The sequence below is a fragment of the Acipenser ruthenus genome, chromosome 23, assembly GCF_902713425.1.
Source record: "Acipenser ruthenus chromosome 23, fAciRut3.2 maternal haplotype, whole genome shotgun sequence".
Classification (NCBI taxonomy): Eukaryota; Metazoa; Chordata; class Actinopteri; order Acipenseriformes; family Acipenseridae; genus Acipenser; species Acipenser ruthenus.
Genome location: NC_081211.1, coordinates 6,486,059 through 6,502,131, shown reverse-complemented (window position 1 = coordinate 6,502,131; position 16,073 = coordinate 6,486,059). Strand labels below are relative to the sequence as shown.

At 41.1% G+C, this 16,073-nt stretch overlaps 1 protein-coding gene across 2 annotated transcripts; it reads right to left on the bottom strand.

Moving 5' to 3' along the window:
- LOC131699722 (transcription factor E2F2-like) lies at nucleotides 1-15,065 on the bottom strand. Of its 2 annotated transcripts, none has more exons than XM_058997622.1 (7): nucleotides 14,056-15,065; nucleotides 6,080-6,185; nucleotides 5,233-5,452; nucleotides 4,663-4,821; nucleotides 4,377-4,491; nucleotides 4,091-4,265; nucleotides 1-3,498 (listed from the first exon to the last, which is right to left on the bottom strand). In XM_058997622.1, exons 1-7 carry the CDS (start codon nucleotides 14,320-14,322, stop codon nucleotides 3,257-3,259), a joined length of 1,284 nt encoding a protein of 427 aa, XP_058853605.1. In that variant the 5' UTR covers nucleotides 14,323-15,065; the 3' UTR covers nucleotides 1-3,256. The 2 variants fall into 2 exon arrangements, with proteins under 2 accessions (XP_058853605.1, XP_058853606.1); XM_058997623.1 differs by having other exon boundaries at nucleotides 1-3,495.
- Nucleotides 15,066-16,073: the final 1,008 nt, after the last annotated feature.

The window sequence follows — 16,073 nt, the reverse complement described above, 5'->3', positions numbered from 1 at the left end:
TCATGGTTCAAAAACCTTTATTTAAAACATTTGTACAAATCAAGTGCCACAATTTACAGTCAACAGCTCTCTACACAGTTAGGAACACAAATTCTGAACACATCCATTAAAACAAAGCTTGCTGTATTTATAAATACAAAAATGTATGTACAATTTTACAATTTGAAAAGTAAAAGGCTTTTATAAAAACACCAGTTAGATTTACAAAACCAACCAAGACCCGCCCCCCCCCCCCCCAAAAAAAAAAGTTACTTCCCACAGAGCTTTAAACCCGAGAAGCGTTACCATAACAACAACCTCTCCCAGCAGGGATATGAGCGATAGATACTGGAAGACAGTGGGCAAGACTACCACAGAATGCTATATAAAAGGGATAAAGCTTTATTTGTATGGTTTTTCCTTTAGTTTTTGCTTTAAAACATTAAATACTAAGACAAAATAAATTAAATGACAAATGTTTATACTTATTTGTGGTCGAAACATTTGTCATTGAAGGTTTTAAAGACTTTACAAAATGGGTGGAAATTAAAAATCAGTAAGTATTAGTAATGCTGTATATTTTTCATTGATTTTTCAAGATTAAGTTAACATTAAAGTTAATGTTTTCACACACAAAAAGCTAGAACTGTAAAAATGGACACCTTAGTTAAAAAAAAAATAAACAGATCTCTAATCTACTAGACAGGACACCCCACTCTATCACCCATCATCCAAGCGACCAATAGCAAAACATTTGTCATTACCAACAATAGATATTTAGCAACAGCAATTCTAAATTGTATAAGATTATTACAAACAAAATACCACTCCCCTGCCCCCCCCCCCCCCACCCAAACAATTACAAATATAAAAATACATTAGAGCAATTACTATATTTACAGTAAGCTGCCATTTCAAGGATACAAAATTAAGCTGGGCATAAAATACACATTTTAATTAAAACAGGCCAGTTACTAGGCTGTGTGAGGTATCAAAGTTACTAAGGTGAGCCAGACCAGAGTAAATCGCTTCATAGCACCACTATAGCACAAGAAACAGCTTATTTTGTCATATGAGCCCAGAACCAATGTTAGATGCAGGTTGACGTATCCTACATGTAGGGCACCATTCATTCAGAAAAACAAACCCATGCAGAATGCGTAATCCATTACAATAGACATGCAAATGTTAAGAAGAGTCCATTCAACTCTTAAGATACAACATCACAAGAACAATAAATACATGGGAGTAACGGTTCCCAAAATGTACCTTTGCAAAGAGTCCATTAAACATCACTTCATTTTAGAAGCCATACAGGATAGTATTAAGTGAACAGGTCCACTACTCAGTTCAATCTGAATATACAGGAGACCACAATTTGCCAATTTTATAAATGTGTTCAGAAGGGTCTACTTAATAAGACTTTGTTGCATTTGATGCATGAACACAGAGGTGGTCACAAAGGACAGCAACCCATTTTTTATTTTTTAAACTAGAAAAGCATTATATGCAAACACACACATACATTAGTATCCACTAATGTATGTGTGAGGGCTTAACATATTGTTTAGAACATATTGCTTGTGCCAAAATATCAAATACAAAAGCAGGTTATTGTACAAGGGTGGACACATCTCCCAAACCCACCTCAAAACTATTAATACAAGCTTAATACATACACTGCAAAAACATCTTCAAAAATACATTTAAAAAATGACATGCAGAAATTTGTCAAGGAAATGCTCCAGTGTGTTATGTAGTACTTCACTGTATATACACTACACACACTTTACTGTAAAAGGGGGATGCGCAATGACAAGGCTGAATACCAGTACAGTATGTAAACCCTGAATCCCAGCCAAGGGAAATTCCACCATCTAGAGGCAGCCTCTAAACACACACAGACGTTGAATACATATTCCTGAGTTAGAGAATGAATAAAGAGCACCTGAAAGGGGAATGTTATGAACTAGTTTAGAGTTTAACGCACGGGTTACGCTGTGCTCTAGTGTGCACTTACAAACCAACTTCAATACTTAAAAGTCGAACGACAGTTTACACTGTTCTAAAAGCCAAACACAAAAGCCACAGAACAGGTTCACACCACGAATGGTTAAAAGACATACAGGAAGTTGTAAGGGACTCTGCTAAATGTCATTCCATGGTTATGGTCGGATTTCTTCATAGGGTAATACACGCCAGATAAGAAAGCTGTTGGCTCCATTTGAATGTTAACAGTACACTATGCAGTTTTAGTTGCTTTAACAGTACACTAGCTTCATTAGTGGATCTACACCTTGCAACTTTATAACAGTTTGCAACCCACCCATGTGTTCTAAAGACAGCCCATCACTGCAAGTCAGTCACCATTATTAAACGGAGACATGCAAAGGAACTGCAAAATAAACCCTACATATACAAACCAAATACTTCACTTCTCCACCATTCCTACTTGAGACTTCACAGAACGTATCGGTGCCATCGGCATAAACCAGGGGGCCTGGTTTAACAGATTACAAAACCTATGAGGGCCTTTGCTGCAGAATGCTCCCTTTCAACTAAACACTGTTCCCTTAGATACAAATCAGTCTTTGTAAAGAGTACCTGGTGTTAAAGTTCGTATGCAGCACAAAGTCTTGGATACAATTCACACTGGTCAAGGTGGTCTCCATTCCCACCCCACCTTCAATACCTGGATAAAGCAGTAAAGAAGTCACCCCCTCCAACCGTCAGGATGATTTCTAAAGAGCTTGAGGTGCTTTAGAGCTGCCAGTCAAGCCACGTCACAGGAGGTGGAGAGGGGCTGTGCCGTCTGTGGCCAACCTACGTGGAAGGTTTGGTTAAGTGTGCATTCAAATGCTCCATACAAGCTATTAAATCACAGGCTGTCGAGTTACTGTATTTTTTTGGAGAATTGATATTAAATGCTGTCTCAATTTTTCCTGCAGGGGTCAGTATGAGCACGAGGAAATCCCCTCAAGGAGGAGGAAATGTTACTTCCCCTGAGTTATCAATTGATATCCTAATGGACTAACTGGGTTTTAAAAAAATAAATAAAAAAATAAGAAAAAACACACCTCTATACATTAGTAAGATATATATAAATAAAAGATAATGGCTTCACACACACACAAAAATCCCAAAACAAAGCTTTTTCCTGCCAATCTCCATTCAAGGAGCACACCAGTTCTTGAGCAGGCATTATATTTGAAGTTTCTCAAATGTGTTTCTAGCTACGAGCAGGTCTCGTTTGTCAAGGTATTGGTGAAACGAGAGTTCAGTTCCTGAGCAGGTCACCCAGATCGTAGGTGTCAAAGAAGTCCGAGACCCCCTCGGTGTCCTCCATGGACCACAGGTAGTCTTCCTGGTCGAGGGGGGGAGAGAAGCTGACGAAGGGGGCCACCTCAGAGGAGAAGGAGGTAGAGGGGAGCTGGTCCTCAGTCAGTAAGAGCAAGCTGGGGGGCAGCCCCAGGATCCCCTCAACATCCAGAAGAGTGCATGCCGACTTCGGAGGCTCTGCTGGGAACAGAAGGGGGCAATAGTGTTAACAGCAACTTCTGGACCACGCTATTTAGTTTCAAAATTGATTGAGGGAGTTTTATATACACGTTTTAGAACACCTTTTGAAAATTAGAAATATGCTCTTAGTGTTGACATTTGGGGCAGTACAATCAGAAGTACCTGGGGGTCTATAAGATGACATTTTTGCCTATGAGCGGCTGACGTCTTCAGTGTGTAGCTTAGCATTATGAGAAGATGGTGCTCACATTTAAAAAAGGATGCAAAAGTAGGAAATCGCTTTAAAAAAAATGCACAAGCGGGCCTTCATAAGAAATCAAAAAGGGGAACAATTCCACAGTAAATAATTTTTTGGCTGTCACGCAGACATAATTACCACCATGCAGACCCCAAGTTTATACTACTGCAACCAATTCTTGGGTACAGAGCAAACTAGTGAGAAATATAACAAATACAGTGCCTTGTTTTAAATCCCCACCATCAATCTGAATATACATACACTAGTTTGTTTGGAATTCGTAGGCATTCAATTCTGAAACTGGGATAGTCCTATTAAACATTACTTTGCAGAGATTGCTGGTAAAGCGCTTACCTTCCAGGGGCTCTTGCTTGGCTACAGTGGGCTCGGCTGTGCAGGCTCCAATGGCATGAACCCTCTTGCTGGGACTGCTGCTCTTGACAGGGCTGCTCTCCTCTGCTCCTTCTTCCGGACACAGGTACACCTCAATGGGGCCGTTCTTACTCTTCAAGTAAATCTGCAGGGAGTCCTGGGCACGGAAAATACAACGTCAGTTCAGAACCCAATACTGGCACTGGGGCGATCGTAGGACGAAGCACAACCCAGCAAAATGGGTTAGCAGATCAATAAAAGCTTGTACCCCGGTTGACTCTGGGACTTCCAGTTTGGTCTCAGACGGCGCTTTGACAGCGATCACGGTTTGGTCCTGCAGGCTTTGGATCGAGCGGATATCCTGGTAGGTCACATACGCCAACGTTGGGAGATGTTAAGGGAAGTCTCGTCTCTAACAGTACTATACAACCCCCCCCCCACATCCACAAAACGGATATGTAAATCTGGCCACCAAAATGGCTCTGTGAGCAACATGCATGAATAGATTAGTCCCAACCCCGTCCCAAAATAATGGAAAAGCAGTGGAAGGATATTGTTTGTTATTCTCCTCCTCCGTGAGCTCTTTCAGCTGGGTGCTGCTGGACTGGATCATGTCATCCAGAGCCTTCTCCGCCCGCTCCAGATCCGTCAGCTCCTTCCTCAGCCCACGCTGCTTCTCAGAACCAGCCGAGCCTTCAAACACACCGCCCATCCTACAGAGGAGAGGAGGACCTGGGTTACAGTACATGGAAACATGCAACCCCTTAGCTAAGGGCGGCAGTCAAAACGGATTCCTCTATCTTAACTTAATTAGTCACTTAGCAGACGCTTTTATCCAAAGCGACTTAAGAGAATTATGCATCAACTGCCGCAGAGTTACTACAAAAGGACCTCGGCCTAAACCGAAGGACGGAGCACATGGAGGTTAAGAGACTTACTAGGGGTCACACAGGAAGTCAGTGGCTCAGCTGGGATTTAAAACAGGAACAAAAACCTTTTCTCTAACCACATGACCACCAAGCCTACCTTGGTGGTCCAGCGTCTCTAATCTCTATATATATATTGTGAAATCATCCCCCCAGTACACAGTGAAATCACCATGCTCCACAGCCCTCAATACTCACACCCACTGAATGTTGTTCTTGGACTTCTTGCGAATGAGCTGGATTCCCTCAAGCACGTTGGTGATGTCATAGATGCGCCGCTTCTGGACCTCCAGAATCTCGGCAGCCCGGTTCAGATCGAGCACCCCATCCACAGACTCGCTCAGCAAGCTCACAAACTTCTTGGTGAGCAGCCCCAGAGAGGTGTCATAGCGCGTGCGTTCGCCCGGAGATTTGGGTGCTGAGAAGAGGAAGGAGACCAGGGGTTAGAGGGAGGGAAAGCTGCGGTCAATCCAATTACAATCGCAAAAGAATTAACACAACAAAATGGACACACTGCTGTCACATAAAATACTTAGACAAGCGAGAAGAAAAAAACAAAACACTTCAATAGTGCATTTACAGTTAACTCCGACCTGAGCTGGCTTAAGAGTCGATTGGATGAAAAGATTCTTAACATTTCAACCACCTGGGCAATGCTCCAAGCTGGCACTTAACCAGTATCTTCTGCAAACGTTTTTTTCTATGAAAGATGGGTCTTGGTTAAATTAAGCATCTACAAATTGCATTAAGATAGATATTTGCTTGCATAGAAAACTGTATACTGCAGTTGTACTGCTATGTATTTACTGTGCCACAGAGGCAAGGGATGTGAACGGTGCCAGGTTGTGTGTGAACATGGCCAGTCTACCTATTTTATAGAGGAAACTTCACTAGGAATGACCCTTCAAAATGCACAAGAGAATGCAGAATCATTCAGCTTTAAGGTGGAATTAAGCCAACAGTAAAAAGCTGTACAGACTCAAAACTGCTGTACAATTAGAGGATGGAAATGTGTTGACATGGCCATGCTGCCTCACATACTTACTCATGGGGCTGGGGAGCCTGGCTGCAGTCCTGCCTTTTCCTTTGGGGGTGCGAAAGTCTGGCATATACAGGGGGTCATTGCCTTCCAAATCCAGCTTCCTCTTAGCCTGAGGGTGGGAGCAAACAAATACAATTTACACCTTCCATAAATACCCCAACACCCCATATTAGATCTGGAGTCACTTACAATGTAACTCTGGGATTTGCAGTTATAATATCACTGCACTTAAACCTTGGCACACCTGTGTGTATTGCAATTACAATATAATAAATCAATTTGTTCAATTACACACCTTTCCAGGCTTAAATCATTTAGTTCCACGTTGCGTTTTACGTTGAGCGAAACATTCTTCTCGGATTTTCAACCACTTTTAGTCACCCCATTTGTTTGAAAAAACATTATCGTATGTTTCTGTATTTGTACCTGCGATTACTGCTTTGTAGAATACAGTAAACATGTCGATATGTGTAGCTATTTGGTACTTTTGAGCGAAATATGTATTAACTGCAATTACTGCAGCGTAACTACCTAATTGTACTTTTAGCAATTATAAATTTACCCCAGGTCTGCCTCAGTACAAACTATGCAGAGGTAATGCAAACCATCTTGTCAAATGGTGACGTTACGCTGAAACCTTTGCCTGCTTGACATTTTTACCTCGATATTATTGGAAAAGCTTTTAAGTTCCAGCAAACCCTGTGAAATGTTTGCAGAGGGTGGGAGGAGTCAGACTGCCAGTAAGAGACAGCACTCTCAAACTCTTAAGGCACAGTGCCTGGCTGCTGCAAGGCAGGTTCTCCAGGCCTGCCAGCCGTCAGGAAGAGAAGTTATTACACTGTTGGTGGTTGTGAATCGAGTCAGCCTCACTCTAAACCAGATCAGATTACAGTCGCTGAAGAGACCTCAGCCAGTTTAATAAGAGGTCACCTGACCAAGACCTCATTCATTCAGCAGGACAGTCTCCCACCCCCCTTCAAAGGAGTAATCTCCATGACAAGCCACAAGCCTCCCTGCTAACAGCAGACAGCGCTATTGTCAACCCCCCCCCCCCCACACACACACACACACAGCCAAGCCACAGGCCTACATAACAGCAAGGCAGATTTAAAACGGGGCTTTGTTACAGAAGGGGTTTCACCATCTAATTACCGCATGCTGTTCCAGTGCAGAGCTGTTTGACTTGATGGAGGCTGGGTCCGTGGCTTTGTTCGCTTTACTGTGTTTAATTGGCTCCAGGACCCCCTCTACTTTGTTCACAGTAACAAGTTAAACTGGCAGTTTAGTACTCTAATCGAGAAACAGCTGGCAGTAAACTGTACTATCGATTTCACTCAACACAAAGTAATTTGACAGGAAGATTTTTTATGAAGAGTAAATACACCATTTTAAAACTGCATGAGCTGTATTATTCATACAGCCAGAAGTTAAATCATCGGCAGTTAAAACACTTTCATTTTAATAATGCAATACCTGTAACAGACTACAGCCATGTACAGTACCAAATATGGAGACAATAACTCAAATTGACCACACACACAACGGAAATGGAAAATGTCACATCAGCATAGTAGCCATATTCTATCCGAGGTAAACGTCGATGTCAACATATTTAGCATGCAAATAAGACACTCCCTCAAGAAGCTTGAGATCGGATAGCAGCTTTGTAAAATTACTGACAAAACAGGTTTTAAAACCGGACGACCACCGATGGGCCAAACGCCAGCCTCCTCTCTTATGGTTCATGCTTCTTGTACAGTACCCACAAATCAAACTTGACCTAATTGTGTACCAAGTAGAAAGCCAATATCTTTCTCAAGATTGAGGTCACCATCAGCTGGAAAAAAACTCGCAGGACACCCAATATGGCAGCTACCTTAGGTCACAGGTCAAAGCAAAGACCACAGTGCCATTTCCCTCCCTCTAGGAGCCTCCACAACATGGTCGGCATCTTCATGGTACAGAACACATTAGTAGCCATCGTAGTGGCTCCCCACCGCCCGCGGGAATGCTGAAATGTGAATTAGAACAGAGCAAAATAAATCTACCCAGCATTCAAGGGGTTAACCAGCTGAAGTTGAGCAGCTGTCTGCACAGCGGGAAAGGGAAGGAAGAAGAATGGCTTTGTTTCCAGCTCGGAGCTGCATCCCAAACACCCACCTGCTAGTGACATCTGCAGACACCGACAGGTGTGACCACAGGTTTCCAAAGAGAAGAAGCTGCTATTAACATGGACAGCCCCTGCTGCCTAAGTGTGGGATTGGTTCCTACAGTAGTATATACTACGGAGTACTGATTGACTGCAGGGTTCACAGCTTGTAGATTTTTACACAGGCATACAGCAAGTCCCTGAGGAACACTATTTGTACTGTTCCCAAACAACATGTTTAATACTGATCTGCCCCATTGTCAGAGAAAACACTCTCCTTTTCTAATCATATATTTAAAAAAATACAGGTGTCGTATTTTTCTTCTGTTGCTTGTATTTTATACCTCATTATGAAACGTGCACATATTTCAAAGCTGCCGATACAGACCCTGGGACACAATCCCTGCATGTGCTGGAGCTCAGACTCGCTGCAGTATTCCAGCTACATACAAATCAGACCACGTGACTTATAGCAAGGTACTAGCATGAGCAGCTTAGCTATAGCGCTGCAATTGAAATATATATTTTTGTTTGATTGTCTCCAAGTTAATCAAACAAAACATTCTCAGTACAATAAAACATTAAAAAAAGCGGATAGATCAAAAGAAAAAAAGGTTAATACTTTAAAAGAAACAACAGAGATGAAGCGTTAGACACTGCTGTCATTGTCACATGCGTGGGCTGCTTCACAATACAACACTAGCTGCAGACCCCATCCTACGGGTGCACAGTGGCGGGAAGAGACAAGAGACAATGGAGAGGCGTGCCTAAGCCAGCCACCCATTGAGCAGCCCTTATCCCTCTTCAATGGAGACTTCATCAACTCCACTACCCACACCTCCCACATGGCAGAAACAAATAAGCAGTGGTTTAAAACTAAAGCTATTTGGACTAGGAACAGAACACACTGTACAGTGGAAACTTAAACACTTTGTGTTTTATATAAAAGCATTTTGTAAAACCATAAAAAAGGGAAGTTTGAAGACACCAATATGGCAGTAAGCGAATTACCAAAGTGTAGACCGAGCACCCTCTGTGCATGGAGAGCGGCGCGGGGGTGTCCCCTATTGAAGTTTCAGTGTCGCAGCCTGCCTGTATTGTGGTTTACATGAAACCAGCCTGCAGTGCTGGCAGTGCTGAGATGATATGAAGTGTGCTGTGGCACAGATAAGCTGTGGTATTCGCTGTGTCTCAGTGCAACCACACAGCTCCCTTGAGCTCTCAACCAAATTAGTATAATTCTGCTATCATTTGCAGCAATGGGTGGTTTCTGAACGACATCTAGCAGCTGTTTGCTCAGTAGGCAGAAGAAATGAAAAGGCGATTCCACATGAATCAGAGAGCAGAAACCTGTGTTCAGCTGTTCCTCTGCAAAATCAAGTAGCAAGAATTTAAAGCATAACTGAAATAAACCTATTTTACTAGAATTCTGTTTTGTGAGCAACTCCTAGATTCATTTTCAAACATTTCATCATAGTATTGTGAACTGTAAACCACAGTATGAATGCAGAATCGGAAATACAAAAAGGTAAATACAATGCAAAAATACAAAAGTTTCACTGAATATGAGTGGTACATTATTACAAAAAAGTTTGAAGTGTTTCATCTTTTTGAAAGTACCTTTAAAACACAGGTGAGAACCCTGTTTATTAGGCAATTCATGGGCAACTAAAACTACAAGCTAAACCAAAAAACATCAGATTGAGGAACTAACGCAGGAGATCTGAATTTCACGGCACGTACTTCGGCTGGTCAAAAAAAAAAAATTAAAGCTGGTCAAATCCAAAAAATGCAAGGGGTTTCAAGCTGAAGGTACGAAACCTCCAAGCAGACAGCAACGGCAGTCCAAGAACCCCCTGGGTGGGGTGGGTCAGATTGCATTCCTTCCCTGGACACAACCCCCAAACAGCTGGCCAGCGTTTACACTTAAATTATCTGGGTGAGCATCTCCAAACAGGATTCTAAAGAGGAGGAAGGGAGCTAACTGGCCCTAATCAGGCAACCCTGGAAACAATGAGCAAGAGACCCACAGAGGACTAACGTCCTGAAGTGGTCCTCCCATTACTCATGAATTATTTACTTGATTAAACACAAGGAACTGTGCTACGTTTGTACTTCATAATCAATGTCTGTACTTCCCCACATTGTGGTTTCCAGTTGATTTGCCCATTAAGTGCATCAGTTTTGGGCGAGTTTCAGGGGACGCTAAAGTGAGAAGGTTGGGACCAATTTGGTTTCATCACAGCGGAAGCAGCTATAACAATACAATATCCCCTGTTCCAGTAATATGTAGTTCTCTGGTATTGAGCAACACAAATTGCTTTGTGAAACTCAGTGCCACACCCCAAACTATCCTGTGGTTAACACAATATGCAACTTAAAAGGCAAAAGAAAATGTAGCTGTTTTCCAACTCTATTCATTTCTTGTGTTACAAGGCAGGCTATATGTCCCAACATATCTAAAACAGGAAATGAACTTAAAGCTCAGCAGCATACAAAAGTCTGCTCTAGACAACAAAACAAGGAACTTGAAGTGTAAGAGAGTAGCCTATTTAATGCCTTGGTTATTGAAGAAATTCTGGGTATAGATAGACTTTCAACCTTTTGTGTACGAAGGTATTGTAAACCCGCAACCATAAACTACTTGTTTAAAATCATTTTGATTTAAACAGTGATAGAGAAAAGCTGAAAGGAACCCTCCATTAAATCCACACAAACTTTCCAATGTAAAGTTTTAGCAAGCCTGCTCTCTGATCTACTCGCACCAGATTGGTCAAAGCAGGACTGGCTATTGTACTATACTGTAGGTCACACATACTACATTTACAAATGCTAAAATAACTTAATCCAAACATTCAGAACGATTTGTAGTCAAAAGGTGTCATTCCTAAATTATAAACTAGAGTGTTTAATAGTATTTATGAATGAAACACACTAGTGCATCCCATCAAATACCAGCTCAATGCAAGATGGTTTGCAGTCATTACCACCTTCATTTCAGAACAAAGGAACCCTTTTGGCAGGATTGAAAGAGGAGGTGCAAAGAGATGGGGTCACATCGCTTTGAAATTCAGGCAATCATTTGCAATTGCATCCTAACAGACCAATTGACTACAGTGCTTCCAATCCCATCCATGACAATAGTAACATTCCAAATACCCACAAGGCTGTAAATACTAGGAGTGATCATGAATGTAGATCCCTCATCCCTTGCACATGTGAAAATGTATTTGGAATAAAAGGTATGTGCGTATAATCCCCAGATTCTCACAATCTTGATAACACTGGAAAAGCAGTTCAAGACAAAGGCTATGGATGTGATCTAGCAAAGCTTCCACTATGACTGCACAGCAGCTGCACCCTGACAAGTCAAAGAGCACTACCACCCCCACGCTAAACTGCTTTCAATTCAGCAAGAGAGCAAACTGCAGTGTAAGCAAAGGTTACCAAAAACATGCCCTTGTGTAACTATCTAGATGACATACAATACAAGATAAGGGAAAGTAAGACTTTCACACAAGAGCTGGGTAGGGACTAGGGAAGTTTCTTAAGACATTAGCTGTTGGTTGTCACTGTATATTTGCTTTGGTTAGCAGCTATATATTTCTCCCTTCAAGCAGAAGAAAACCAATCAGAGAAAGCTCACGAGCACCAGGACCGCATTCATAGGCACAGTGCCTGAAAGGGATATGGAGATTTAAGCTAATGTTAACATACAACCACTTGCCTCATTAATCTTAACTAACTAATTAATTAATTATTTCTTAGCAGACGCCCTTATCCAGGGCGACTTACAATTGTTACAAGATATCACATTATACATTATTTCACATTATACAGATATCACATTATTTTTACATACAATTACCCATTTATACAGTTGGGTTTTTATTGGAGCAATCTAGGTAAAGTACCTTGCTCAAGGGTACAACAGCAGTGTCCTCCACTGGGGATTGAACCCATAACCCTCCGGTCAAGAGTCCAGAGCCCTAACCACTACTCCACACTGCTGCCCATGCTAAACCTGTCAGATGAATTTGTATTGCAAAAAAATCCTGTACCAGCTTCCTTGGACTGACACCAAAACATATATTTTGTATCGCGGCTTTGTGCAACAGGAGAAAGCATTGTTACTGTATTTGAATAGATGAACAGTATAGGCACACCCTTCAACTGTACCAACTCTATACATCAGAACACCAATAGCGCTGCACTGTGACCTCACCCGGCAAGAGCAGACCGGTTTCAACTGGAGGAGGGCACAACAGGTGTTCCTCACAGAAACACACTAAAGGTATCAAGCCTGACAAAGCCTGAGAACAAATATAGAAAGTCAATTGCAGAAGTACTGCTTAACTGCTTCAGTGAGGAAGTGTAGTTCAATACCCTGTGCTCACATCCAATAAGCTCATTCACATACAGTTAGGGACAGCGGCCAACAGCCTGGTACAGAAAGCTGGTTTGTTCATTATCTTTGGTGTTCAACATGCTTCCACTCTGGGTCTTCTCATCTTGTAATTTGATTTGCACAGTTGCACCCTGGTCACACTACTTAAACTACATTACTTTTTGAAAACATGAAACTAGTAATCTTGGATTTGTCATTACAATTTAAGTATTTCTACTAAAATACATGTACCTCCACCAAGCATTTTCATTTGATTTCAGAACTGTCAAAGACAACTAGTAATGTATGTATATATGTGTAATATACAAGTCTAGCCTCTAGGGCAATGAATGGACTTTATGCATTGCTAGAAACACAGGTTGTAAAAAGTTAGTCATAGTCTGCATGTCAATAAAATAGATTTTATGGGAGTAATTTAGAAGAGAGAAAAAAGTGCTGACTATTGAAGAAACACGTTTTAAATAATGCTTTTATATGCTCAATATATATTGGTTCTTTGCTTGTTTAATAGTAGCAGCGAGACCATAAGATGGTAACTAGCATACAGGAAGTGATTTTGTACCAGGAAGCAACACCAACTTTCTTTGAAATATCTGTATACCTGCAAAGCAAGACAATCAAAATAAACGGGGCATCTGTGATAATATTGCTAGTGGTAATAATGAAAATGCATTACCCACCCACCCCTCCCCCTCGGACTGTCTGGACAGCTGGTATAAACTGTCAACTCGGGGTTTTACTCTGGGAAACTATTACATTGTCACCATCCCCCATCTAACCTGCAAGTTAGCTTAGCATTAATGCTTGCAGCTGTACACAACCACAGCATCGACCACCTCAGCAGAGATGCTTTTAAAAAATGACTTGAGTACTGACTAGTACATGGCTATCATTAGACAAGCCCCGTCACCTCCTTCCTTGATTCCATGTTGTCCTTCCGCGTAAAGTGAGGAGTCACTTGGAAGATCCAACACCGCTGCAGAGACAGCTTATAAGCAAGCACAACACAGATCCATAGAATATGGTGCATGCAAACTGTCGCTCACTTAATAACGGGGTTCTCTCAAAAAAATAACGTGCATTATGAAACGACTTGAGTGATTACACTTTTTAAAACGACTTTGACATAGTTATTTTACCAGGGGGAAAAATGCACCATGTACCTGTATGTAGAGGTTAGAAACTTTACACCAAAACAAAATGACGTTGTTGAAACCCCTTTGTAAACTAGTGAACCTTCAGATAGAAACTGAAAGACAATGGTATTTGTACTAACACTCTGTACGTGCTGAAATGCAAGACAGATAGATTACTACATTTAATACACTATAGATGATCCTATTGGAAATTAATTCAAGTTATCAACACATTTAAAAAAGTGACAACCGCTGAATACAGCTATGTTTAAATAAATGGTCTTACCGGCAATCTCCCGGAATTAGATCTGCTGGTACCCCTAATCTCTGGTCCATGAGGGGTAGCGTACATGCAGTTCGCTCTCTGCTCAGAATTAGACGTGTTGCATATTTGGTTGAAATAACCAGCCGGTACTGTGTGGATCAGAGGACTTGATAGTCCTGTGCTGAAAAATTCAGTTTTTATGCCATGCAAAACCTTCTTTTCCGATACCGAGAGCCCGCTGCTGCTCCTGCCAGTAGCCGAAGGGACCACTTTGGGTAACCGCATCATTTTCTATTGTCTGGAAAACGACCACCTAGCTCAATTTTGCACAAATAAAAACAGGATTTATAAACGCTAAAAAGCCAGTATTTGCAATCTATAACTAGTACATGGTAAGGCTACCAGCAATACTTGCAGGTAATATTAAATATAAATTGCAATACACAAACTGCAGCTGCATACAATTCTAAACACTGAAAAATATATTAAAGAATGCAACTACAATTGCAAGACATACAGAGTACATGCAATGCTTCTTATTGAGCAGTTAGTCTTGCATTTCCCTTTGAATAAATAATTACTTTTAAAGTAATCTAAAACGTAGCAGCTTGGCGTACGATAGCACCTTACAACAACAAACTGTAAAACAAAATCCAAATCAATTTCAAGCCAATAGTTTTCTTAAAAATCGTTTCCTATCTCCAGCAATATTGATATGTTTAAAATCAGCAGAGTCTGTAGTTCAGCTTTCATGAAGCTAGCTGTCTGTTCAAGCAGTAATATTTGCAGGATGCATCAGATTTTAATTTGAGTTTTTGGATTGCTCCACTGAGTCTTCTCTGTGTTCGGTTGATTTCACAGCAGCTAGGTCCCCCCCAGCTGATCTCACTGCTGCTGTTTTAGCGCCAAAGTCCGTGCCGCGAAATTCAGATCTCCCGCATTACTAGTTCCTCAGTCTGATTGGATAGCGTCAGGGGCTTGTTACACACCCAGAAGGGGTTCTTTGCATAGAACTGGTCAAGTCAGTATGGTGCAGCATTGAAGAAGTCATTTCTTGCGAGTCGATGTAAACATTAATAAGCAGTACCGGTAACAGAAATAGAAGTTTGTGTTTTTTTTTTTTTTTTGTTGCCTAGTGTCAGATGAACAATCAGAAGGAAATCAGGCGTGTAAATAATGCATTAGTTTTATTTCACTACACTTTATTTAAGGTGTGGTTTTGGTGGGTTTTAAATAATTAACACACACTCCGATCTATACAATATGTTTGTTTTTCTACAAACAGAAGCCGTCTCTCCTTTCAGAATTAAAGGCTTAAATAAATACGACTGTATGGTTTGTACGTCGTTTTGACACAAGGACCTATTTTAACTAAATCAAGTCCAAAATAGTGTTGGATCTACTGTCATTGTTGCAAAATCAAGCGTGTAAAGACGTTTTTAGTTTTACGTGGGATGCATTGAGGAATATTTCTGTGATATCCTGTGGTTATCTCCAGAATCTGATATGCTCGATAACTTTAATAGTTAGTTTCATGGCTATTGATTAACCACTCTCTTTTACAGCAAGACTAGGGGTGGTGATTATATTGCCCATGTTTCCTTGCTCAGACCCCTTACTTAGTAAATACCTCCGAATAGAATCTCATTTCTCAAGTACAGTAGCCATCCAAGATGTTCCTTTTCTTGGTAAGCAGTAAAAATGAGGATGGGGAGTTAGGTGCCAGATAACTTCACTCAGAGTACTTGCTCGCTACCTGTCTTGGCATCCCTGAATAGAAAACTGCCTCTTCTTTAAAAATAAACAAAATAGTTAGTGAATGGAAACGCAAGTGAGATTCATGAAAATATTTTGTTTTCATTGTTTTCATTTTTTATCATGATAGTGGTAGTTTAGAGATTTTTGTTGTTTATTTGACCTTGAAAAGGATCTTCAGGTGATTTTGGCCTGTGAATTGCTGTGTGAGGGCTCCCTCTAGTGGTTTCAGAAAACACAGCATATGGGTTTCAATATTCATTTAGTTTTTGCTGTATATTGAC

Coding starts and splice junctions, on each gene's coding strand:
- LOC131699722 (XM_058997622.1), bottom strand. CDS start 14,322: ATGATGCGGTTACCCAAAGTGGTCCCTTCGGCTACTGGCAGGAGCAGC. Junction 6,186..14,055: donor CTAATTCCGGGAGATTGCCG/GTAAGACCATTT, acceptor TCCCACCCTCAG/GCTAAGAGGAAGCTGGATTT. Junction 3,499..4,090: donor CAAGCAAGAGCCCCTGGAAG/GTAAGCGCTTTA, acceptor TTCTGTTCCCAG/CAGAGCCTCCGAAGTCGGCA.